The following is a 24,713-nucleotide window of genomic DNA, read 5'->3' on the forward strand; positions in this document are numbered from 1 at the left end:
CTCGCGCTGACGGTCAGAGTTCATCTGTGATCCCCGGGCTGACGGTCAGTGCTGATCTGTGATCCCTGGGCTGACGGTCAGCGCTCATCTGTGATCCCCGGGCTGACGGTCAGTGCTGATCTGTGATCCCTGGGCTGACGGTCAGCGCTCATCTGTGATCCCCGGGCTGACGGTCAGTGCTGATCTGTGATCCCTGGGCTGACGGTCAGCGCTCATCTGTGATCCCCGGGCTGACGGTCAGTGCTGATCTGTGATCCCTGGGCTGACGGTCAGCGCTCATCTGTGATCCCCGGGCTGACGGTCAGTGCTGATCTGTGATCCCTGGGCTGACGGTCAGCGCTCATCTGTGATCCCCGGGCTGACGGTCAGTGCTGATCTGTGATCCCCGGGCTGACGGTCAGCGCTCATCTGTGATCCCCGGGCTGACGGTCGTGTGTGATTGAGGCTTTACGACGCACCCAGCTGCTGAGGCTATATGGCGTCGCCTGCCTCTCACCCTGGCAGGAAGGGCGGGCACCCCGTACCTCTGGTTTTCCAGACGCGCAGTGGTTAACGCGGACGTGTTAACCACTACACTACCGGCACCCCGGGCTAACGGTCAGTGCTCATCTGCGGAGCCCGGGGTAAGGGCCCGAGGCCAGCCGTCGATCATGCTGTCAGTTGTCAATCCATTCATAGGCTGAGCGTTATCCTTCGCCGGTTCCATACTCACACCCTAGCGTGGCAGTTCGACTTAACAGTGTAAAAATAACACGAATGAGCACGTGCAAAGAGCGCTGGATTCGCCTCTTCAGTAATCATATTTGAGTGGGACAGCTTGGTTTTACGTTGTAAACAACACGTGATGAACACGTGCATGCAAAGACGATTGGATTGTTAATGCGGTTGGTGCATTTCTTACCATTACTCCTACCCACCGCGTCACCGAAGACGTCTTGGTGCGTCAATGGTGGACTGGCGCGCGCGTCCGTTAACTGAGGCGATGTACTGGGGATATCGTTGGACCACGCTGGCGTGGGCCTGCGGAGTTTGGTGCCCCAGAGCAGCGTTGTTTCCCTTCTGGACCCGATCCAACTCTTCGTATCGCTACATAAGCTACTGGCAGAACGTCGGGACAAAGCCTGCAGCAGCTGGTCCGGGTCCGGGATCGCCGTCGGCCGGCCCGTCGCCGCGGTCTACTGCCGACTGACCTGGTCCGTGGTGGCCTCGGGGCCGATCCGCTCGGTCGTAGGACTGGGCCGAACCCGTGCCAGTAGGCCGACGACGAGCAGCGTGCCGACTCGCGACGGCGCCATGTCGCCGCTCACCGCGCCCGACCGCGCCGTCCGGCCGCACCGCGTGCGCCCGACTCCGCGTCTGCCGCTCTGTTTACGGGCGGCGGCCTCTGGGACGCAAGCGGACGGCCGTGTCACCAGGCGGCGGAGAATCCCTGACCGGGCGGTTGGCGGAACGCGGGCCAGGCTGGCGGCCATCCAGCGTCGGGCCTGGAACGGTGCCGCCCAGCGGCTGCACGGGTGGTGGCCGCTAGAGGGCGCTGCTGGTTGGGTGTCGCGCGTCAAACGGCGCCGCTGATTAGGTGTCGCTTGTTAAACGGCGCCGCTGGACAGGTTTCGGTCGTCAAACGGCGCCGCTGGTTAGGTGTCGCTGGTCAAACGGCGCCGCTGGACAGGTTTCGGTTGTCAAGTGGCTCCGCTGGGCGCATTTCAGCTTTCAGAGGACATGTGTCAATTGTCAGGGGGCACCGCTGGGCAAGTGTCAGCCTTCAAAGAGTGCCGCTTGGCAGGTGTCAGCCCCCTGTCATAAAAGGACGCCACCGGGGAGGCGTCAGCCTTCAGAGGGCGCCGCTGGGCAGGTGTCGGTTGTCCGAGGGCACCGCTGGGAAGTGTCAGCCTTCAGAGCGCGCCGTTGGCGGGTGCTGATCGTCAGAGGGTGCCACTGGGCAGGTGGCAGTCGTCAAGGAGTGCCAGTGGCCAGGTGTCGGCCTTTCAGAGGGCGCCACGGAACAGGTATCAGTCATCAAAGGGCGCCGCCACACGGCTGCCAGCCGTCCCAGCTCTCGTCGACCGGGGGTGGGCTGCGGTCAGTGCTCCCAGGCGCGGCCTGCCGACGGCAGCGCGGCGGTAGCCGAGCCCTGCCGGCGGCCATTTGTCTGGTACGTGTCTGTCGTCACTGTCCTCGGCGCGGAAGCCCAGACGACGACTGGCCGGAAGCGACGCCGGCCGCGCCTCCAGCCGGCGCCGACGCCGCGCACCAAGCTACTGCTCACCGCGCGCGTCGAGTCATCGGGCTGCATGACAACATACATGGCTCTGGACATGCCAGGTAGCTTTGGAACTTAGTGGTTCGTTGTCAGATTACTTATTCGTTGATACGAAAAGGGAATTATGTTTTTTTTTTTAACTGTCCATGCTGTCTGGAAGGTTTATCGATCACATAGTGGGGGGTCGTGATAGTAGGGACTTGGCGCTGGAAGGACACTTTTTGACGTGAAACGTATGTTTAATACGGAGTTGTGCGAATTCTCAAAGGGGTAACGGAATATATGAAGATGAAGCACTGCTTACGATCGGCTTGGATGCCGTGCTTGGATTGATTCCTTTTCCCAATTCGCCCAACGCAGACAACATCGTCAACTACCATTCCATCCAGGATCCAATCATACAAGAAAGCAGTTCTACACGTGAACACATCGTATACATTTCCTTCTGCACTATTCGCGGTTCACAGCTGTAAGGTCCAGAATAACACGTTCATATTGCGCAAACAAACAAACTACAGCTGTGGCGCATCACACGGAAGTTGATGCGCCATTTCCTCTCCGTGCCCGCCACGGCTGGCTTCAGAACGTAGAGGGTATTTTAACGAGTCCGTATCGTGATACATAATCGACGCCCGCTGCTCCGGAGGCCGGGCTGGCGACTTCGCCGCGCCCGGCACTGCTGCTGGGCAGCTGGGTTACGCCAGCCGGTTAGGCGCTGGCTGCGTGTGCTCGCTACTCGCCCACAACAGGCGACGCCGCTCGATGGAGCGGTTTCATCGGTTGGCAGCGGGGCGCCGCTTCAGGCAACCACTTGTGTTGGCTAGGTTCTCGAGCGAGTGCTGTTCGATGTATATCTTCCTGCGCCCTCAAAGGTGGCTGGGTTCTGCATTCGTGACTATCGTTTGACAATGTGCGCGAAGTCAGATCGACCAAAACAAAAACAAAAAAAAAAACATGTTTCCCCTCGGCCAAACATGATCTCGGTGCAGGTGCCTCCTTCCATCAAGGTTCACGTGGGGCCTTAAACGCCAGCGAGCGACGATTAGGCTAACACGCCACCATTGCAGCTACGTGGCCTCTGCCTGGAAGCGGCGCGATGCGCTGACAGGTTGCAATTCCTGACGACGGGTGGCACGGTCTAACACTTTCTGTTTCCTGCCGATAGGCGGCGCTGGTGCACGTGCGGGACGAGCTGCAGGAGGCAGAGGCGGCGCGCTGTGTTATGGAGAAGGAGATGAAGGAGCTGCTGCTGCAACTGCATTCTATCCAGCTTCAGCTACACAAACAGACGACCGTCGGCACCGACTCGGACAACATCATCAAAAAATTGGTGAGCACACGGCTGGGTGGCAAGCAGATAAATGCTGACAAGGCCATAAATAGAGCTCCATGCTTGACCGAGTGAGTTGGAAGAAAGGGGAGGCTTGCCCGTCGAGCGTAGAAATATCGAGTTGCTAGCCTGGCCACCTGTCGGGATCGGCATTAGTCAGAGACAGCGCCGCCGGGCCTGTTCACACATCGCACCATCAACCCCATTTGCTAGCAATGGGCGTTTGGAGAGTGCCGTTTGGTACGGCGGTGCGCGCCCCGCCGGAGCCGCCCCGACCACGATTGGACCGTCACCTGCCGCCTGGCAGTGGCGCGGCCCGCCGACTACGCGGCGCCTGCTCGTCGTGGCCCGGTCCATGGTAGCGTGTCGACATCAGGGCCACCTCGATGCTCGGCATGCGACGGAGAGACGGCCAATGGCAGGACATTTAGGGGAAAAGTCGGCAGGGCTCGTGAAGACTCTGACCTGTACCTGTGCCGCCGGGACCTGACGTCACTCCCTGCGACTCTGTCGGCAGGACTCTGATCTGTACCTGCGCCGCCGGGACCTGACACCACTCCCTCCCTGTCGGCAGGACTCTGATCTGTACCTGCGCCGGCGGGACCTGACGCCACTCCCTCCCTGTCGGCAGGACTCTGATCTGTACCTGCGCCGCCGGGACCTGACGCCACTCCCTCCCTGTCGGCAGGACTCTGATCTGTACCTGCGCCGCCGGGACCTGACGCCACTCCCTCCCTGTCGGCTGGACTCTGATCTGTACCTGCGCCGCCGGGACCTGACGCCACTCCCTCCCTGTCGGCAGGACTCTGATCTGTACCTGCGCCGCCGGGACCTGACGCCACTCCCTCCCTGTCGGCAGGACTCTGATCTGTACCTGCGCCGGCGGGACCTGACGCCACTCCCTCCCTGTGGGCAGGACTCTGATCTGTACCTGCGCCGGCGGGACCTGACGCCACTCCCTCCCTGTCGGCAGGACTCTGATCTGTACCTGCGCCGCCGGGACCTGACACCACTCCCTCCCTGTCGGCAGGACTCTGATCTGTACCTGCGCCGGCGGGACCTGACGCCACTCCCTCCCTGTCGGCAGGACTCTGATCTGTACCTGCGCCGCCGGGACCTGACGCCACTCCCTCCCTGTCGGCAGGACTCTGATCTGTACCTGCGCCGCCGGGACCTGACGCCACTCCCTCCCTGTCGGCAGGACTCTGATCTGTACCTGCGCCGGCGGGACCTGATGCGTGAGGAGAAGCTGCTGGCCGAGCTGCGCTGCCTGCGCTCCGAAGCGGACCAGCTGAACGGCTACATCGTCAGCCTGCAGAGCGAGGTGGTTGGCTGCCGTCTAGCCGCCAAGTACATGGACAAGGAGCTGGCGGGCAGGTGAGCGGCCGGACGGCACCCTGGCCCCGGTAGCGCCGCCGGCGACGTGACCGCCGATGGCGCACGTCGGTGTATGGTGATACGGTATGGACGGTAGCTATTAGCCTAAGGCCGAGCGTTATAAAAAATACTGATATGGCTGTCGTGCGTTGTTGGTGTGTTGGTGCAAGTGATATTCGGTCCATCCAGATGTCAGTAATAACTTGCTTTTGATTGGCCTAGCGAGCTAGGTTAAATAAAATTGGTAGCGTTGCTGGAATAGCATGACGAGGATGCTATCGTTACCTTACCTTAACCCTAACCTTAACCTTAACCTTGACCTTAACCTTAAGATGGTCAAGCCACAGTGAGGCTTATGGCCGTCGAGTTCGCGTAAGGCGCGGCGAAAAGACGTGGCGTTTTGCAGACTTCGAGCCGGTCACACGTACGCGACCCACGACTTCTGTGGTGTGGTGGAGACCGGCCATGCTGACCCCGCTGCAGTGCACCACTCACCGTCCCCTATGTTGTGTGCGCATGTCCAGCATTTGTCGAAGAGCGAACTTTTTATTCCGGAATGTCATATATCGGACCCGTTCTGATGTGCTTGACAACAAATCTCACTTGGTAGCTACGGGTCAACTGTTTTCATTTCTAGCTGACATAGGATTTTCAGCCATGTACACGCCGCGTAAGTCATTCCACTGTTATGGTCACAAAATGACCCTCGCAGGCAGCGCGCTTTAAAACCCCAATCATCAGTATCATCATGATGGTTTTGCTTGTTACTGATATCACTTCTCATCATGGCGGTATTGGGGTAAGAGGCGGGGACCGTGGTTTTACTTCAGGCACCAGCAGAAAGATTAACACAATTGCGGTTTGGTTATGGCCGTCATGACAGTCATTATCCGAGCTGGTTTTTGTATGTACCCTACGTCGCTAACGTTCATCTTCACACTCGATTCTAGTTTGCGGTGACATGCCACGAACATCTGCTGCGAACAACAGCTGAGGTGGCACCCGGTCGGGCCGAAGCGGACGCGGTTAGCATATGCCCGCCGGCGTCAGTTGGACGCGGACCCTCCCCGCATGACATGACCTGGCCAGATCTGACCTGGGGCGACCTGGTATAACTCGGTTCGACTTGGGTCGACCTGGCGCGGTCTGAGCTGCCCTGACCTGCCTTGTGGCCGCCAGAATCCAGCAGATCCAGCTGCTGGGCCGCGGTCTGCACGGGCCGGAGCACGGCCGGCTGTGGGCGCAGCTGGAGGCCGAGATCCAGCTGCACCGGCACAAGACTCTCATCCGCGCCTGTCGCAGCAGGTAACGCCCTCGAGCTCACCCGCCGACCGGCACCCTTGCTGTGGCAGGCATCAAGGGAGCCACAGCTCTTCTCTATCGACGTTGGGCGTTTTCGCTCCTGATGATGACATCTTAGATGCGTTATACTGATACAGACGTTCCGTAACTCGTTGGATGCAGGCAATCAGTCAGGATAGTCAAAACAAGTGTATTGAGCGTCAATGCTGCGATGAGAAATCACTATTGATACCGATACTCGCCCATCATCTCCGGCGCAGCCTTGCTTCTTCTCTTTCACTGTGTCTCTTGACACAATGGAATGCACTTCATTGCTGCTGTAGTCCGCCATCATCGTAAGCATAAAAAACGCCGAAACACGAGAGGCATGAGACCTTCCTTCACCACACCAAACATGACAGCAGCCCCGGTGCCGCCAGGATGTGGCGTGATCCGCCGGGGGAACCGAAGCTGACCGGACCGCGGCTGGTGCACGTCACCAAGGCCGACAAGGAGGGTCTGGGCATGTCCATCACGGTAGGCCAGCCGCCGCTTCGGCCGGGCGCAGAGCGGGGCGGCGGGCGGGCGTCTGTCGCTGGGAGGAGGGACCGCCGCTAGACCCACGCCGGCTCGGACCCCGTGACGGTGGGGGGGGGGGGGAGGCGCCTCTGTCGCTGGGAGGAGGGATCGCCGCTAGACCCACGCCGGCTCGGACCCCGTGACGGTGGGGGGGGGGAGGGGGGGGGGCGCCTCTGTCGCTGGGAGGAAGGAGCGCCGCTAGACCCACGCCGGCTCGGACCCGGGGATGGTGGGGGGGGGGGGGGGGGGAGTGGGCATGGCTGACTCTCGGTACAAAGGTATAGAGGAGCATGGGCTCTGAAACCTTGACTGACGGTCACCTCTTTGCCCGTACTTCATTTCGAGGAAGAGGAACACGAGTGCTGTGGGAACACGAGGCCTGGACGACCTGGGTGCCTGCATTGGACGGCTTTTTTACACCGCGAAGAGAGGCACAGATTGATTGTGACCTCCCATGATGGCGGCCTCCTTTAACCTGACTTCAGGGTGGAGGTGGGGGGCACGGGTCCCTGTGATCCGCACCGAGCTGTTGCGCCCTTGACCTGATAACAGTGCGGAGGTCACGTCCCCTGAGACCTTGATTAAACTGCTGACCCCCATGACCTGATCGCGGGTCGAGGGGAGCACGAATCCAGGGTAGTCTTGGCCGACCCAGTTTTTTCCCGTCACCTGGCTAGGGTGAAGAGGTACACAAGTCCTCCATAACACAAGTGAGACGTGCTGACCTGCTGCGACCTCATCTCAGGGTGGAGAGGAGCACGGCGTGCCGATCGTGGTGTCGGCCCTGAAGCCGGGCGGACCCGCCGACCGCTCGGGTCTGGTGCACGTGGGCGATACCATCCTGTCGGTGAACGATATCAGCCTGCAGCAGGTCAGAGCAGCAGGTCTTCCCCCCCCCCCCTTTGGCCGGTCTGCCTTGCTCTTCGCGCGGAACCGCCCACAAAATGAGCCGCTCTGTCGGGACGCTGAATACGGTCGTCTTGTTAAGCCTGGCTGGCTTTGTAGAAGAAATGGAACGGCGTCTCGAGTGTCGCATTGTGGCCCGTTTGTTAATGGTGTACGCTACTTTCCGTTCGCTGGTGCCGAGTGCGGATCATGAGTTCAGTGATTGTTGCCACGACTGGGCGTCAGATCCTCGAATTTTCAACGGCTCGATGATGATCGCATTATATCGAATTGGACGTGTGTGGTGTGTGAGCTGGTTTCCATGTGCCTCGCGTCCCTGTGCAGGTGCGGCACCAGGAGGCAGTGGAGGTGCTGTCATCTGTGACCGGCGACATCAAGCTCGAGTTGCAGTATGTGCCGACGATAGCGGAGGACCTCAGTGAAGGCATATACGACATGGGACACTTCAGGTAACACGATAAACACTGTCATATGGTTCAATGCTATGACTGATGGTGAAGATCCGTCACATATTTGTTGTGTTTTATTTCGGCTACAGGCTTTTGTCAAATGGAAGATATTCGTTTTGATAAAGGCATGTAGCCTAAATATCAACCCATCTGTCTCCCCATTCTTCTGGTTATTCTACGAAGAATGAGGTTTTGGTATGGTTTTTCTGTATGCATAATGTTCCTGGCAAATGCACTTAGCAAGTTACGTAAGTCTGGTGGAATAATTGTTTGGGCTATCATATCATCTGGTGTGTTCGTGCGTGCGCACGCACGCACGCACGCACGCACGCACGCACGCACGCACGCACGCACGCACGCACGACGGTAATCTGAACTTCTGTATCGTGATGCCAATAGCCCGCCTCAGTCGGACCGTGAACTTAAAGCTGACGCTCACTACCAGTCAGATCGGCTGCTTGCGTAGAGCGTCGGGCGTCCTTGCATGCCGCTGGCCGGTGGCTTCGCGCCGAGAGTGCCCCCCCCCCCCCGCACCGCGTGCCGTGTGCGGCGCCAGCGTCATGGCGCCGGCTCGAGGCGCGCGCGTGACCCGGCGGGGCAGCGGGCCGGCGCTGGTGAATGGCCGACAGCTGGCGCGTTGCGTCACGACCGTCAGGCCTCACAGCGCGGCCATTAGGTAACACGGCTGGCCATCGCCCCCCCCCCCCCCCCCCCTCCTGCACCTGGGCCGGGGGCGGCGGCTCCAGGCCAAGACGCGATTTGCGGAGTGTTGGGCTCAAGCTCAGAGACTATGCATGGACTTCAGGTGCTGCCAGCCTATGGATTATGGCCGGATTTGTCGGCTTAGGCCTCGTTGTCGCTTGAAATGTTTCAGTTTTTGTAGACGAGAGACGCTGAGTGTTAGTCAGCGACAAGAGAGGAAGGGTTGGGACTAAGAGCGAGTTGCAGGTGCTGTGGGTGCGGATAACGCTTTCGTTAAATTTTGTTTTGATGCACACATGTTTAGTTTCGCCGACCGAATTAGCTGTGCAAAATATCCGTTTCTATTTTTAGCGAAATATTTGGGTCCATATGTCATTCTATGGTAAGATCGGGTGTGTAGGTGTTGCTGAGAGTGCACCCAAGAATAGCTTTTGTCAGTTGGCAGGCAAGAAGACTTAATAGCTGCGCTTAACTGTTATTGACTAATTTAAACCTATGTTTACAATCTCGCCGAAAAATTACTAGGAATACAAATTAACTTTAAATATCAGAGTAAGCATGCATCACGAATCTCTATCATCTCGATATAAAAATGGAGTTAATCCCTCTCCTGCAAAGGGGCTTGCGTCCCCTTAAGCGTCTTCTTGAATGTGTGCGAAACCTGAGGGAAACTTGCGTTTTATTGCTGCCAAGTCTGGAATGTGGGAAGTCTAAGAGAGAAAAAAGGGACTTGAGCCGGGAGTATGGCTGTGGCGCGCGTGGCCTGACGCCTCACGCTGGGCTCAGCTCGCGCCGGCTCCTCTTGACCAGCTCGGCCGCCGAGCGGCGCGTCGCGGCCAGAGGCGCGCGGCGGTATGGGCGGGCGCTAGACTCACCGGCCGACGCCGCGTCGGCCGTGCGGTGCGGTGTGGCGCGGCCGGTCGGCCCAGGGCGCCGCTCTCCCTGCGCCCATCGGAGCCGCCAGCTGGCGCTCGAGCACCGCCCCCCGCCCCTCCCTCCACCCCCACCCCCGCTCCCGCGTTCCATCTGCGTGAGTGTCGCCCTGAGCCGTGTCGCAGCGCTCGGGTGCGCGCCCCCGCCCCTCCCTCCACCCCCACCCCCGCTCCCGCGTTCCATCTGCGTGAGTGTCGCCCTGAGTCGCGTCGCAGCGCTCGGGTGCGCGCCCCCGCCCCTCCCTCCACCCCTACCCCGCTCCCGCGTTCCATCTGCGTGAGTGTCGCCCTGAGTCGCGTCGCAGCGCTCGGGTGCGCGCCATGCGCTGTGCCTGCCAGCGCGCACAGCTCCGCCTCGTCCGGTCTCGGGAGCAGCAGTCGCGCGCCGCAGCTGGACGGGAGGAATAGGACCGTGGCGCGGAGTTTGGGTCTCATTTGCGATGCTGTCACCTGAGCAGAGGTTAATTTTGGACGCGCTGTCCTTGCCAGGCACCCTTGGAAATGTTTGCCCATTGGAGCTAGAGTCAAGTTAGTGACGTTCAGGAGATTCTAATCCTGCCCCATCGATAACAAACAATCTTGTGTACATTTGCAACTCGATCTTCAAACTTTCAAGCTAACGGATGTCTCTCGCTTCCAGGCGCCCACAGGCATTCCGCAGTTTCATTTCGATCCGCTGGTCGGTAATGCAATGTCAAAAATAACGTCGGATTTACGTGATGGTACAAATTGTCAATTTCCCGACCCGTCTCGTATTGTGTTCGGTGTGGGTGCCGCTTTTTGTTGCATTTTGTAGAGTTGTTGATGTGATATAGCAGCTTCTCGTGTGTTTGCATGTTTGGATGTTCATTGTCCGAAAATCTGGCTAACAAAACACATCACACCTTATCACGTCACCACATGAGCGTGACAAAAGGAGAAACGCGTTGAAATTATTTACAGTTTACATACTTTTGAAGACATTGTTTTCATAAAGATGACTTGACGTCGACAGCTTCAGATAAAGTGTAGCTGCCGTCTGTGCGTTGAGCGCGGGGCTCGCCACAATCCCTTGCGGTAATATACGTGGAAAAACCGCGCGTGACAAAATAAATTTCAGCCTCTTTGTCGTATTGTGGAAAGCGTTTTTTCGTTGCTTCTGGCAGCGCGATATTGTGAAGTAAAAACAAGAATTGCAAATGTCAGCAGTTAGCTTTGTAAAAATTGGACTGGAAGACATCTGCGTTATCCCTGAACATATGTTTCACGGTAGCCTCGGTGGAAACATTGAATCTGACCTGGCAACCTGGGGTATGGCTGCTCACGAGAACACCTACAGAGACGGATCTAAAGCGGATGCCTGGGGTATGGCTGTTCACGAGAACACCTACAGAGACGGATCTAAAGCGGATGCCTGGGGTATGGCTGCTCACGAGAACACCTGCAGAGGCGGATCTAAAGCGGATGCCTGGGGCATGGCCGCTCACGAGAAGACCCACAGAGACGGACCTAAAGCGGATCCCCGTTTTGGGTGTGCTTCTGTGCAGAGTCCTGTCACACGGTCTTATGCTTTCGTGGCTGTGCAGCGGTTTGAACATCCGAACTAGTACCCATTCTTGAAGCGCTCCACTTTGTAGACATTGGCAGCGACAATCAACACTTAATTTTATCCGACTGTCTTACGGACTCTTATGACTTTTGGCTATCGGTTGTAGTATTTAAATACCTAATGTCTTTATTTGCGTTTGCATTTAATGCATTCACTGCCTTAACACAGACTTATCGGAGTCTAATGCCGTATGGCATTGCAGGATTTGGATTAGTCACATCGCATTCTCAGGGCATTTTAACTCTCCTCACTACACTGTCCCGAGCCGGGAAGCTGATGGCATTCTACGAGATACCGAGCCACGTTGGCACATGGGCTAATGAAGTAGCTGGTGCCGTGGCAAGACTTTCCACACACGCAACTGGCATCCTCGTTGTGAGATTCCCTGCTGACGTCCCTGCTAATCCCTATGAGAGTCCCTGCTGACGGCCTGCATGCAGTAATAACTGCATCCGTGTGCGCGAGCGGTGACAAGCGGATTGGGGTGTACATACCGCCAACAAACTGAGAGGGACGTAGGCTGGTTGGGACCATGGGCGTCCAGCTGTCGTAAGATGAGGCGGGATGAAGTGATGCCATCCGGCCTGAGAGAAGGACATACAGATGCGACTCACAGATGCCTATTATGTGGGGAAGACCGACCGCGATGTGCTCGCCGTCGGAGCGTTACACCGCGGGATATGTCTTAATTACACGGTGTATCACGGACATTCTGCACGGTATGCCTTGATTGTCACCGCCATTGGGGCTTTACGACGCACTCAGCTGCTCAGGCTGTATGATGTCGCCTGCCTCTCGCCCTGGCAGGAAGGGTGGGCACCGCAGGGAATCGAACTCTGTACCTCTGGTTTCCCGGACGCGCAGTGGTTAACAACAAGGGTTCCTGCGCCGGACGCGCTCCGGCATTTCGGGAGGTGCCGCGAGTTTGGCGAAGGACGTCCACATTTCCAGTGTTCTCGAGGGCGTATAATTTTGTGGCATATATATGACGTAACCTTGTCTCCTCACTGTTTTCACTCATTTGTTAAATTGAAGTTTAGTTACGGGTGCCATATGACCAGGCAGTCGGCGCCCGCTCAAGCCCAAATGATCATCACCATCGGGTGTGGATGCTGTCGTACCACTAGAGTGCATTGTCGGACGATAATTTACCTGTTACATCCATATCGGAGACGTTCCGTCAGGACGTTTGCCCAAAGCTGGCATTGTGCAATGACGTGTACGATGCGGACAGATCAGTTCTGCCGATAATTCACTTGTTTCCGCATGTGGTAGACATGTCCTAGTCTTGGATGACCTACCTCCTTACTGCAGTTCCTGACGTCAGCATTGTTATCGATCCAGTCCAGATTTGAGTTCGGCTAGCGGTCTCTCCAGATCAGAGTACCCATCGAGGATGTGATGTTCCCAGCTGATCGATCCGCTCTGTCTCTGTCGGTCTCTGTCTCCGTCTCTGTCTCTGTCTCTGTCTCTGTCTCTGTCTCTCGCGCACATTACACACGTTATTTTTCCATCATCCCATTAGCACACATTGCACCAAAGTGGAGGACTTATTTGGGGGAAGTTTTGTATGAACGTATGTAGTGGCGTGCGAATCAGAATTAGATCGGAATTCGTACCTCAAGCTTTTAGTTTTTTTTAGAGACGTGGATGATATTTTTGGAGTATGGCCGCATGGTCAAGAGGCATTAAAACAACACCATACCGTTGCAAACAGCATATGCCCGAAGTTCAAGTTGACCTTTGTTGTTCCGAAACTGACAGAGTTCTTAGGCGTGATTGTAATACGAAAATGCGACTACATCCAAGCTGGTTTGTTCTCAAAACCATCCGACAGCAACAGCACGAGTGTAGTTTCGCATAAAGAAGCCGGTGTGTCTGAACGGTAACAAATGACAAGCCCACTCGAAATGCGCCAACAAACGGGTTTCCCCCCGAACCGGGCCCACTTTCTTCTCGAAAGTTGGGTTGGAGAGGGGGATTGGAGCCTCCCAACTAAAATGCGGCCTATAAACTACTGCTGTAAAGTGTATCTTAATTTGGGGTCAGGGATTGCACATGTAAGGTAGTGCCGACATAGTGTAAGATAGTGCCGACATGGTGTAAGGTAGTGCCGACATAGTGTAAGGTAGTGCCGACATAGTGTAAGATAGTGCCGACATAGTGTAAGGTAGTGCCGACATAGTATAAGGTAGCGCCGACATGGTGTGAGATAGTGCCGACATAGTGTAAGATAGTGTCGACATAGTGTAAGATGGTGCCGACATAGTGTAAGATGGTGCCGACATAGTGTAAGATAGTGCCGACATAGTGTAAGATAGTGCCGACATAGTGTAAGATAGTGCCGACATAGTGTAAGATAGTGCCGACATAGTGTAAGGTAGTGCCGACATAGTGTAAGGTAGTGCTGACATTGTGTTCCGACGTACCCTACACACGGTGCGGCCGTAGCGACCGTCTGAGGCTGTGCCGCTGCGGCACCACCGGCGAGCACTGACCTATGCCCGCCGCCGGTCAGGTACGACATGCTGGAGGACTCGCCGCTGTCGCCGGTGCCGGTCCGAGAGAACGGCGCGGCCCGACCTGCGCTGCCGACGCGGACGGCCGCCAGCCGGCCGGGCGCCGCTCAGAAACAGGGACCGCTCCCGGTGAGTCCTGACCGCCGGCCGGGCGCCACCACCTTCCGGCCTCCCTCGGTGAGTCCTGGCCGCCGGCCGGGCGCCACCACCGTCCGGCCTCCCTCGGTGAGTCCTGACCGCCGGCCGGGCGCCACCACCGGCCGACCTCCCTCGTGCCGTCCGGATCTAGTCGGACGGGCCTGCGAACGCGAGCGAGTTTGGCAGGGCAGCAGCGGCGGCTGTGTAAACCGTGAAGTGGCTGAGTGTTGCTGATCTCTGAAGTCTGAGGAGTCGGCCAGACCGCTAGGCTGGGTGTGGTCCTGCGGGCTCGGGGCGTCCTCGCAGTCTGTTTCGGGTCTGAGGTCCGGCACTGTTTCAGAACCCAGTGGATGTGTGCACGTCAGGGGGACGGGGGAGGAGGGGGGGGGGGGGGGGGTAGTGACAGGTGGGCTAGGCCCTCAAGTGGGGGAAATGGTTGTGTTATCATGTAAACAAACAACTTCGAAAATTATGCATATTTCCATTATTCACTACAGCTGGTCGCTATGTAGCCGGCTCTTAATTATGAAGGCGATTTCGATTTGGGGGAGATGACACGTGCCGCGGACCTATTCCTGGTACGGTCTATCAGGCGGTGCCCAGGTCGTGGCAGCAAAGCCGGCCCCGGTCTGAGTCATCGGGCTGGCGCGTCAGTCTTCGCTCAGCCGGGATGCACCACATCCCGTTGGTCGCCCCAGCGCGACACGCGCAGCGTGCCGGCGCTGTCGCTCAGCCGGCCACACGTCCAGACGGACAGCCGGCCGCTGCTGGTCGCCCCAGCGCGACACGCGCAGCGCGCCGGCGCTGTCGCTCAGCCGGCCACACGTCCAGACGGACAGCCGGCCGCTGCTGGTCGCCGCAAACAAAGCTACTCCCGCGCATGGCGCTAGGTTTGCTGCCAATGCCCGGGGTGCGCAGCGGCGATCTGGATGGGCGCGGCGTGTTATGCATCGTTGCGTGATAGTAAATTTCTCTCAGGACCGACGCTGGGTTCTCCGACCTAGACCCGTATTCCTTCCTTGCGTGGGCTCACACTCCGCGAGTGGGATGGTTGCGAGCTTGAGTCATCGCGAACATCGGCCGGCGTCCGAGCCCTGAATGCCCTGTGGTCCAACCGAAGCCGTTCTGTGTCTGCGGGTGGCCTAGAACGTTGCTCGGCCGGCGGTTCGTCCCCAGTCCTCGGCACTGCCCCCCGGCACGACGGGCGGCAGATCCCACATCATCCCCGGTCTAACTCGAAACAGTGTGGCCAGGCTGTGCCGTCAGGGGCTCCGTGGCCGACCCTCCGTGGCCGCCGGCTGTGTGTGCTGTGCTGTGTTGTGCAGCGCCGGTGCTGTGCCCTGTCGTGTCGTGCGTCGTCGTGCGCCGCGAATGGAGCGGCTCGGCGACCGGGCGCCGGCCGACCGCCATGCGCGTGTCTGACTTACGCTGACGCCGCGCCCGACTGACGCTGACGCCGCGCCCGCAGACGGCATCGCCGGCCCTGGAGACGGCCGGAGCCGGCTCCCGGCCGGTCCCGCCGCAGCGGCAGCTCAACGGAAGTAGAGACGTGTAGTCTCGCTCGGGAGACCCGCGCGGGAGAGCGCGGCCGACGCTGGGCTCCGCGGGCAGCGCCTCCATTGCCTGTCATCCCCGGCGCCCACCGTGACGGTGGCAGTCTCCGCGGTGTCGAAAACGGGACGCTGGCCTGCAGGGATCGCAGTCGGCATGGGTAAACTCACGCCTTGCAGTTGGGCCATGTGAACTTGAGGGAGAGGAAGTGAAAGGCGTGGACCGGAAAGACCAAAGCAGCGGCGTGGCTCTCCAAATAGCTGAGCGTTGAGATGTTCGGGCATTTTATGTTAGTCCTGTTACAGGGGTGATCTGGTAAAGTAAAGCCACGTGGGGCACGTCTCGCGGCGGCTGATTGACGGTTGTAGCCTTGCGCTGGCTCTGGCTCGTGCCAATCTCGCGAGCGAACCTTCCAGTATGTGTATTGTGTATGTGGGCGTGGGTGTGTGCCACTGGAGATAATATTGCTCGAGGCAATTTGTTTTGGGCGTTGACGTACATTGTAGGAGAGATGTTCCGTGTTTACAATATAACCAGGCGAAACAACTGGGCCTGACCGAGCCCAGGAGGCACTTGTTGCGTGTGTTGTCTGGTGATGGATCGTAAGTTTCGTGTGTTTGTGTCTCATGGTATATTATTTAACACTGCTTATTGAGCGGGGATGGTGTTGGGTCGGGTTTTGGGAAGGGTGGAGCGGGAAAGCTGGTAATTCTTACTGCAGGTCGTCTTCTCTAACTGCGTATCCACGTGACCAAGTGTGTCTGGCCAGCGTCAGTGTCGGTCAGTCGCTGCGGCGCGGGATTGAATCTCTGTCGTCCACGCCGACTTTGCCCATCGCAGTCGACTTTGCTTTCGCGCGAGCGCGGTGCCGTCGGCGGCGTCCCGTATCTTTCCGCTAGCGACTGTGCCGGCTTGTCCCGGCACTCTCTCGGGGAGGGGGCGGGGGGGGAGGGCAGCGAGCGCTCTCCCGATCTGTTACAGCTGTTTGTACTGCTGAATGTTTATACGGCCGTTGAATAATATGCGCTTGGCGCCGGAGAGCGGTGTGTGGCGGCCCGGATGGCAGCAGGAATGTGTGCAAACAGCGTGCTGACCTTCCCGCGTGACTCTCACTCCAAGCCAAACAGAGCGGGCGATGCGTCAGCGCCCGCTGCCGGCCGGCCGCCCATTCAGCTGCTCATGCCAGGCAAGGCTTTGAGTCAGACAGACACGACGGCCGGCCGCCCGGGCTGGCGGGGAGGCGCGGCGATGGCGGGGGCGACCCACGTGTCGACGCAGGTGACGGGGACGGCACTTCCCGGCGGAGAAGCGTCTCCCGCAAGTGTCAGGCACGTGCCGACGCTGGTGAGGGGACGGCACTTCCCGGCGGAGAAGCGTTTCCCCGCAAGTGTCAGGTGACTGAGCTTGTCCCCACACATGTCAGGTGACTGGGTAGCAATGTTACGACCGTGCTGGCGATTGATCTCGTTTTAAATTGAGTGATTTATTTATCTGATTATTTGATAGCATGGTTGATCGATTGAAATGTAGGGAATGTCGCGCTAGTGTGTGCGCTGGCTTCCGCTGTACGTCCAGCACTGCTGCCACTGAAGGGATCCCACTGGAACGTGATACAAAGTCTGACCGGCCCGCCTTACTGTGCCGGCTCAATGTGTTCTATTCAGTGCTGAGCAAATGCAGGCGTTGGCAGAGGGACTGGGCCCGTTGAGTGAACGTGCTGGGGCGATGGTGCACCGCTGTGCGCTGCCAGTCTGGGAACAAACGTGTGGAGCCTTCGACAAAGCTCTCGCCTCGCATCGTATCTTCGGGTTCGTTGTCCCTTCTAGTCTCCGAAACGCGCAACAGCTGGTCGGTGTCCAACCGGAGGCCACGCGCGTGGCCGGGGGTCACGACGCGCGACCTCGTCAGAGCCGAGCCCGGGGCTCGTGACGGACTGCACGCACCTGCCCGCTCCAGCCGCGCGCTTGTCTGTGGTCAGGGTCGGCGGCTGCGCGTGTTATTGTTGAGCGCGGTCAGTTTGGCGCCGGTGCGTGCATGGCCTGCGGTTCTTCACCCCCGCCGCTGGCAGCCAGGCGCGCCGCCGCGCTGCACCCGCCCGCACGCACGCCTGGTGGCGCCGCTCCACCTCTGCGACGGGAATAGCGTCTCATTGCGTTTGGCCGCGTCGCAAGAATGCTGGGGAGGGTCGACGTGGTTCATGACCTTGCCGTGTCAGCGGCCGCCCGCAGGCCAGCTATTGGCTGGTTGGCGACAGGCGCAAAAAGTTGCGCATTTGGGTCAAGTTCATCGCCGTCTGGGCCGCGATCCGAAAATACACCGTTGACTTCGTAGTAAGAAACTATCCCGTGACTACAGTTGTTAATGGGAACTTTGTCAGCAGGATTGTGGCGCAGTTTGATGGTACGACCAACTGTGAACTATTGATAGTGTTGCAGTTGCCGACATGGCTGTTCTGTGTTTAGCGTACGCACGGAACATTTACAGATCGCACGGTTGTCACTGTTGTGGCCGGCTGGTGACGACGGTCGGGTCTTGGCACACGTTGGCCGCAGCTTCGGCACCGATATGAGTCATACGTTACCCCTGGGTGACCTTCTGTTCGTGCCCAGTGGTGCCCGAGCATCAGACCACCACCGCTTGCCGGCTCATCTGTGAAGAGAAGAACTGTAGGACCGTTTGTCTCACTTTTTATCTGGCAACTTTTTGCACACTTGTCATGGTGCTTAGCCGTTTTCTGTTCCCTTGCCAGAATGGAAGATTTGTGTTTCGAGGAAAATCAGTATCTCCACAACTTGTACGTCAAGGCAATCATGAGGCGAAAGAGGGCTTTCAGTGTAACTTGCCGTCAGTTTGTGCGTGTTGTGAGTTTAATCTGTGTCCAGTTGTGTCCCTTAACAGGGTAAGTTTGGCGGACATGCCTAGTTCTGCTGTCATATTTTATTCAGAACGTTATATGCTATTCACTTTTAATCGATATTTTCAATAGCAAAAAATGAGAACGATACGGCTGGCGGACTTTTATTGAGTTTAGGCAGTTGTCCAAAGACTTAAAACGCATTGGTGAAAGATACGAAAAACAAGGTTGCATCCCGTGGGATGTACGGAATATCATAGACGGTAACAACACGCCGACGCGAGCATCAGCAACATAACCGAACGACACTTCTGGTCCTTCTGTTGACTACCACGAGTCAAGTATCATTCATCACAGCTGATGATGCAATCAAGTTGCAAAAAAGCAGAAGCAGTGAGGTAATAAGTGTAAGTTAGGGAAAAAAACAACGTGAAAATGCCTAAAGTGCCGCGAACGCCTTCGTGTCGTGAACTCATCGTGCGCCGGGGTGCATCAGCACACATGGGTGCAACCGCTGATGAAGGAGGGGGCTGGCGGGACATGGCCCAATTTTTACAGGGTGTCACTTTGTCTCCTCCAAGTTTTCTGTAAAAAAGACACTTGTGCTGAGTTCCATTCAACATGGTGTCTTCGGGTCACATCACTCAAGATTTTGGTTTGACCCCAGCCCTGATGTGTCACCTTAATCTCAGAGGAGTGCGAACACCAATGACCACATGACACGACAGTAAAATGCAAACCCAGAGGACCATAGGAAACTAAGGCAAACAAAACAAAAAAGGAAATACATCGTGTTTTCTTTTAAAACATGGATAAGTGGATTCGAGCTTTCAGCTTTGTGAGAACGAATCCCGTTCTTAGTGGATTTCGCTGCTTAGTCATTGTCTAGTGCCGCCAACTCTTAAAACGGTTCTTCGATTGTAAGTAGCCGCTCGTGCAGAAGTGGCTACTTTAAATCAAAACTGGGCTACTCAGCAGGCTTTCGATAAAACGCATGACGGAGCAAATGGCACGCGTCTGATCTAACAAGAAGTGGAAATAACAAAAATGTCTATGCTCGTTATAACAAAATCGAATTTAACGACTGTGTTCGAACGTTCTCAGTGCAGTTTGTGATATGTTCGGCTTCATATTATGACTTCGTGAGCACTCAGTTGAGTCCTTAGGATCTTTTGGGTGCATTTCTTTGGCAAACCAATCAATTCCGAGGTACTACACTTGACGTGACCTTGACTTTGACCTTGAAAACTACTTTTCAGGTGTGACGAAAGGAGGCATCACGGGGATCACTACGACCCCTTTGTGTTGCAATTGCCGCATGAACGAGCAAGTGTGAGGGTATTCTGCCTTACTGTGACCTTGACATGACCTGAACTTTAACTGTTGGAAAATGTGACAAAAGTGGACGTCACGGGTGTCACTAGTATACATATTAAATGCATGTTTTTAATGGAGGTAAACGAATGAATAACACTGTGATAAATAACACACGGCAACATGCCTTTATCAAAACAAAACCAGGCCTGAATCCACTTCTGCTATTGCTTCGATAAAAGCATGTTGCTGAAACATGAATCCATCTAAATCTCCATTGTTCTGGCTTTTCTGGGAGGAATAAGGCTATTACCACTATCTTACCTGTGTGAATAATGTTCCTCACAAATGCACTAAAAAACTTACGTAAATGATGGACTAGGTTACCCACATCATGCCTACAACCGGAGAACATATTTTCATTACATGTATGGCGATGAATGACATTCTTCCGACATGCATATTCCATTTCTCATCTTCAGCGGTCGATTTCTAGTGAAACCATGCTGACTGCCATTAAATCGGCGAACAAACAGCCGTGTTTCATTAGTGAATGCATTTCGTCAAACAACATGTGCGCTGGATGCGTGAAGATCAATGCAACAATGCAGCTGAATCTGACATGGTGTCCCTCTCTCGCCGGCCCGCGATTTCCCGCGCTAGGAACGAGTGAACGAGTGCCAGGTGCGTCAGAACGTCCGCCGTGGACGCAGTGCGAAGAGTGAAAGACAGAGAGTCCAAAGCTCAGCATGGCCACAGTGACGGGCGGCCGGCCTGGCATCAGGCGTGACGGGGCGGCCTCGCGGCGTGACGCGGGGTGTGCGTGTCGGCTACCGGAGCCCGCCGATGCCGACACCGGAGCAGCCCGGCCACCGGACACCGACCGAGCTAGCCGCGGCGAGCCGTTAAGGCCGGCGCCACGCGGCGGCGCCGCCGCTGGCGTTCGAGGAGTGCGGGGAGTGTCGGCCGCGGCGGGCGACCCTAGGAGACTGCTGGCGCGTCGACGGCGGCCGGTGGCGTGTCGGCAAGGCCGCCGCCCGTGTCCAGCGGGCGGCCGCCTGTTGAGGCGGAGCCGCGGCTCCGGAAGATGCTGACCCGGTGCGCTGAAGCAGAGGGCCGTGACTTCGGTGGAGCTGGGTGAGCCGGGGCGCGCGGGAGAACAGTATCAGCTACAAGAGCGGACGGCGCGGTCACAAGCGTGCGAGTTCAGCCAAGCTGGCAGCACGAACACACCACCTCCCTTCGCGCAGCCGCGAATCCAGCTGCGACCTCCTGACGAGCACAATGTCGCTGAAGTCTCCGTCCTCGTCCGGTCCAATTCGCATCGGCCCTCGGCGCCCGCGGCGCGCTGCCCTGTATTTCTGTCACACCCGCTGTGTGACTGCGCGATGAGTCAGCCATGTGATAGACGGCGGCGCTTTTAACCCTGCTGCGTGCATCCTCCTCGCCCGCTAGGCTGCCAGCGCGGGCGGCGGCCGCGTCCAGAACAAACAGTGCGGCGGCCACACTCGGCAGTGTCAACCGGTGACGTTCGCTAATTGTTGTCTGTGGCAGAGTATTTTTCTCGCTGCCGCGCGCCCCCACCGACCCCGGCGCATCTCACACCCCGGTGACGTCCCAGTAGCCGGGCGCTAGCTAGCGCTGCAACGGGGGGGGGGGGGGGAGGGAACGGATCACTGAGGCTCCCGGCTGACAAAGCGGTGACCATTCCCGGCATGGCGCCCTCCAACACGTGGTCCCCCAACGGCGATGCCTCGCAGCGCGGCCCAGCGCGCGACGTTCGTCGGCTCTGAAGTCTTTCGTCCTCACATGCGGCCGGCTGAGGTTGCGTAGGGCCAGCAGGGAGCCTCACCTACACGGCCGTTGGTATGGCGTTGGTATGTGTGACGCTGCGGGTACAACTGCGCGCCCGGCACGACGCCAGATCCGAATCGGCTAGCACGTGCTCGTGAGGCTTCACGAGCGCTGGGGCAACTACTCGGAGTTGGAAGACGAGAGGGGGAGGCGGCGCACGTGTTCGGAGGAGCCGCGTCGACGAACACACCGTGCTCTGTGCTTCTGCGCCCGTCATAACACACCGTGCTCTGTGCTTCTGCGCCCGTCATAACCCTGTCATTATTAAGGTTACGAAATTTCGTCGCCAGCCACCGTGGGTTCGTCACGCGCGGTCCCGACTCTCGCAGCGTCTTACCTCGCGCCTGGTTGACGCGCACTCTCGCGCTAGGTCTTGGCTGCTGCCAGCCATCTATAGACCGCGCGGCCCGGCCCGCTCGCGACCGCGCGCCACATCGTCGGCGCCGCAAACGCCACCGCGCCACTCGTCGTCACAGCAGTCGTCCGCGTCGGGCCACCACTCAGCGCTGTCGTCCTCCGGCTCTGTTCGGCGGTCACGTGGGTCCGAGGTCACCGCGGGACGAGGTCACGGCGCCACGCTCTTCAGGGTCAATGAGTGTGTGCGCGATCGCGAGAAGTGCACAAGACCGGCAGTAGCACTGCGAGTTGCAGAGCCACGAGCGCGCGACTCACGGGATGCGTCGGCCGGCGACGATTCCGACCTTGGCCAGCTGCCGGCGTCAGATCGATACCAGGGCATGACACGCGGGGGTCAATACCAAGCGCTGAGACCGCCCGCAGGTCTGCGCTGTCCGTGCCAACCGATCACACGCGGCATCGACGGGGTCCCTGGCCCACACGCAGCTCAGTTGTACTGAGACCAGCTCGTCGCATCCATGACCGGATATCAAGGTGATCATGGAGCGGCTGATAGGCGTAAGCAGCTCCAGTCAGTCGGAGGGGGCACAGCGTTTCCAGACAGCGGTTACTCTAGTGTCACAAAGCATGCAGTGGGTGAGATCCAATCTCAAAGCAACTCCGCCCACCGGACTCGTGCTTGATTTCGCCTCGGTGAAATCGATTCTTAATCCTAGTCCAAAATATCGAGTTAAAACCAAACCGACTCAAAACGACTGTTGGAAACAGAGTTGAATTTGAATGCGAATCCCACAAGAAGTTGTTGAATTCAGAGGCGTAGGCGGGATTTCGCCTAAGGTGGGTGTAAGGGGCCATGTAGATGCCCCACATATTGTACTTTAATCGTTTTCAGAGTCGGATATTTTTTAGGCGGAATGGAATCACTTCAGATTCTGTTATAAACTGAGCCACATGTAACGTCGATTTCGGCTAAAACAAAATCATTTACTGACATGCGGATCGAGTACGCTGGAGTCCAGCACAACTCTGCCTCTCGTCGTCCCACCGAAGTCGTTCAGGCGCACGCCCTGCCGGCCTGACGTCACTCACCCAGGTTTTTGGTGCGCAGCCACTCGGCCCAGCCGATAAGCCGCCGGTACTCGGTCTCGTACACGTCCGGGATCAGCTCGCCGCCGCCTGCCGGGTGACGCACCATGCGCACGCTCGCGCTGCCGCGCACGCGCCGCTCAAACTCGATCAGCTGCTGGAAGAAGCCGGCGTTGGGCCGCACGACGGCGCGGCGCGACCGCACGCGCTGGAACGCCTCGCGCAGGCTGAGGCCGGCGTGTTTGACCTGGTGGGCCAGCACGAGCGAGGCGCTGCGGCTGACGCCGGCCACGCAGTGTATCAGCGTGCGGCCCCCGCGCCGCCGCTGCTGCTCCACGGCGTCGGCCGCGCTGTCGAAGAAGGCCGACAGCTGCGCCGACGGCAAGTCGTCGATGGCGATGCGGATGTAGTCGACACCGGCGACGGGCAGGTTGGGCAGCTCGGTGACGTTGATGACGCAGGTGACGCCCAGCTGGCGGATGCGTTCGACGGTGACGGCCGGAGCGCCGCCCAGCAGCAGATACTCGGTCACGGGGCTCAGCTCGTAGAACACGTCGTCAGGCCGCATCCCCGACAGGGGCCGGGGCCGACTCTGCAGCGGGGAGGCACGTCAGCCGCGCCGCCACCCAGACGCACCGACGGACACCGGCACCGACTGGTGGCAGCGACACGACGACGTCGTGATCTAACGCCGTCGTCTGCAGCATCCCACGTAATACCGTCGATCTTCACGACGTGAAACGCGGTGTAAAGGGACCTCCGTATAGCCAGGTCACCCCTGGGATGACAAAAACCACTGCACGCCTGTTGTTGACAGTCAAGACCAGTGCGGAATCTAAGGCATGGAGGGTAGAGCCCCGCTAAACAGGTGGAGCTTTTGGATGTCTTCGTCCGATTAAAGCGACCTCACAAATCTAAAACCACCAAAGACAACTGAGGTGGAAGGACCCTTGATGCATGCGATTTGGTACCAAATGTGAAAGATAACATATCTAAGGTGAACATATGGATGTTTCAGTGCTAATGGACATGACTGTGGACTACGCACATGGAATGCGACTGAGCAGAGGCCGAACATCGCATAGAGGACAATACTGCTTCGAAGAAGCCAGCGACCTAATCAAACACTAGCTTCGTGACAGCGTACACCAGGTTGACATACCATTATATCACCGAGAATTTGCACTTCAGTATTGGGCATACACCTCGGTAAAACGAGGTCACCCGCGCCAGCTGCAAACTGCCGCCGCCTACCGCTCGTGGGATAGACTGCGCCGACAGACACGCTGTAAACAATCGTCTTTTCAGCCTGCCGGGAGCAGCGCGGATCTCAGCAAGCCGCAAGTTAGGTATCACAGGCACGCTGCGGTTAGCGAGCGCCGCTGGTCCCGTCCGTCGACCGTCCCCTCCGTTGATACAGCCTCGAGGCCTGTCACCGACGCGCGGGCCCGTCCACCCCCACCGGCGGCCGCCACCACACTGAGAGCCGGTCTGTCGGCGCGGCCCCCACTACCGACGGCGTCCGACGACAGCTGACCGCCTCCCCCCCTCCCCGCGTCGGCCGGCTGGTTAGTCTACACGACGGTACGCGAGTTGGATTTACGATGGGAACAGCTCGGAGAGATCAAAGTAGGTG

At 58.0% G+C, this 24,713-nt stretch overlaps 2 protein-coding genes across 4 annotated transcripts in view; one reads left to right on the forward strand and one right to left on the reverse strand.

Annotated features, from left to right (window-relative positions):
- LOC119100260 (Golgi-associated PDZ and coiled-coil motif-containing protein) overlaps positions 1-15,493 on the forward strand; it is a 31,434-nt gene extending 15,941 nt beyond the window's left edge. Inside the window, exons 2-10 of the mRNA XM_037223368.1 lie at positions 3,426-3,590; positions 4,792-4,967; positions 6,147-6,272; positions 6,689-6,785; positions 7,573-7,698; positions 8,058-8,182; positions 13,923-14,052; positions 14,654-14,678; positions 15,387-15,493. Coding sequence (XP_037079263.1) covers positions 3,483-3,590; positions 4,792-4,967; positions 6,147-6,272; positions 6,689-6,785; positions 7,573-7,698; positions 8,058-8,182; positions 13,923-14,052; positions 14,654-14,678; positions 15,387-15,493 — 1,020 coding nt within the window. The 5' untranslated portion in view covers positions 3,426-3,482. The remainder of the gene's footprint in view (positions 1-3,425; positions 3,591-4,791; positions 4,968-6,146; positions 6,273-6,688; positions 6,786-7,572; positions 7,699-8,057; positions 8,183-13,922; positions 14,053-14,653; positions 14,679-15,386) is intronic.
- Positions 15,494-20,734: 5,241 nt separating this feature from the next.
- Positions 20,735-24,539, reverse strand: LOC119100979 (dual specificity protein phosphatase 14). 3 transcript variants are annotated; one of them, XR_005094488.1, is made up of 4 exons: positions 24,240-24,539; positions 23,081-23,669; positions 21,972-22,156; positions 20,799-20,883 (listed from the first exon to the last, which is right to left on the reverse strand). XR_005094488.1 is itself a non-coding variant. In XM_037224211.1 (3 exons), the coding sequence occupies exons 1-3, from the start codon at positions 24,276-24,278 to the stop codon at positions 20,762-20,764; spliced, it is 750 nt and encodes a 249-aa protein (XP_037080106.1). In that variant the 5' UTR covers positions 24,279-24,539; the 3' UTR covers positions 20,735-20,761. The 3 variants fall into 3 exon arrangements, 2 of the variants coding, with proteins under 2 accessions (XP_037080106.1, XP_037080105.1); XM_037224211.1 differs by lacking the exon at positions 21,972-22,156 and having other exon boundaries at positions 20,735-20,883; XM_037224210.1 differs by lacking the exon at positions 20,799-20,883 and having other exon boundaries at positions 21,497-22,156.
- Positions 24,540-24,713: the final 174 nt, after the last annotated feature.

Source organism: Pollicipes pollicipes, unplaced genomic scaffold (genome assembly GCF_011947565.3).
Source record: "Pollicipes pollicipes isolate AB1234 unplaced genomic scaffold, Ppol_2.1 Scaffold_4881;HRSCAF=5763_pilon_pilon_pilon, whole genome shotgun sequence".
Classification (NCBI taxonomy): Eukaryota; Metazoa; Arthropoda; class Thecostraca; order Pollicipedomorpha; family Pollicipedidae; genus Pollicipes; species Pollicipes pollicipes.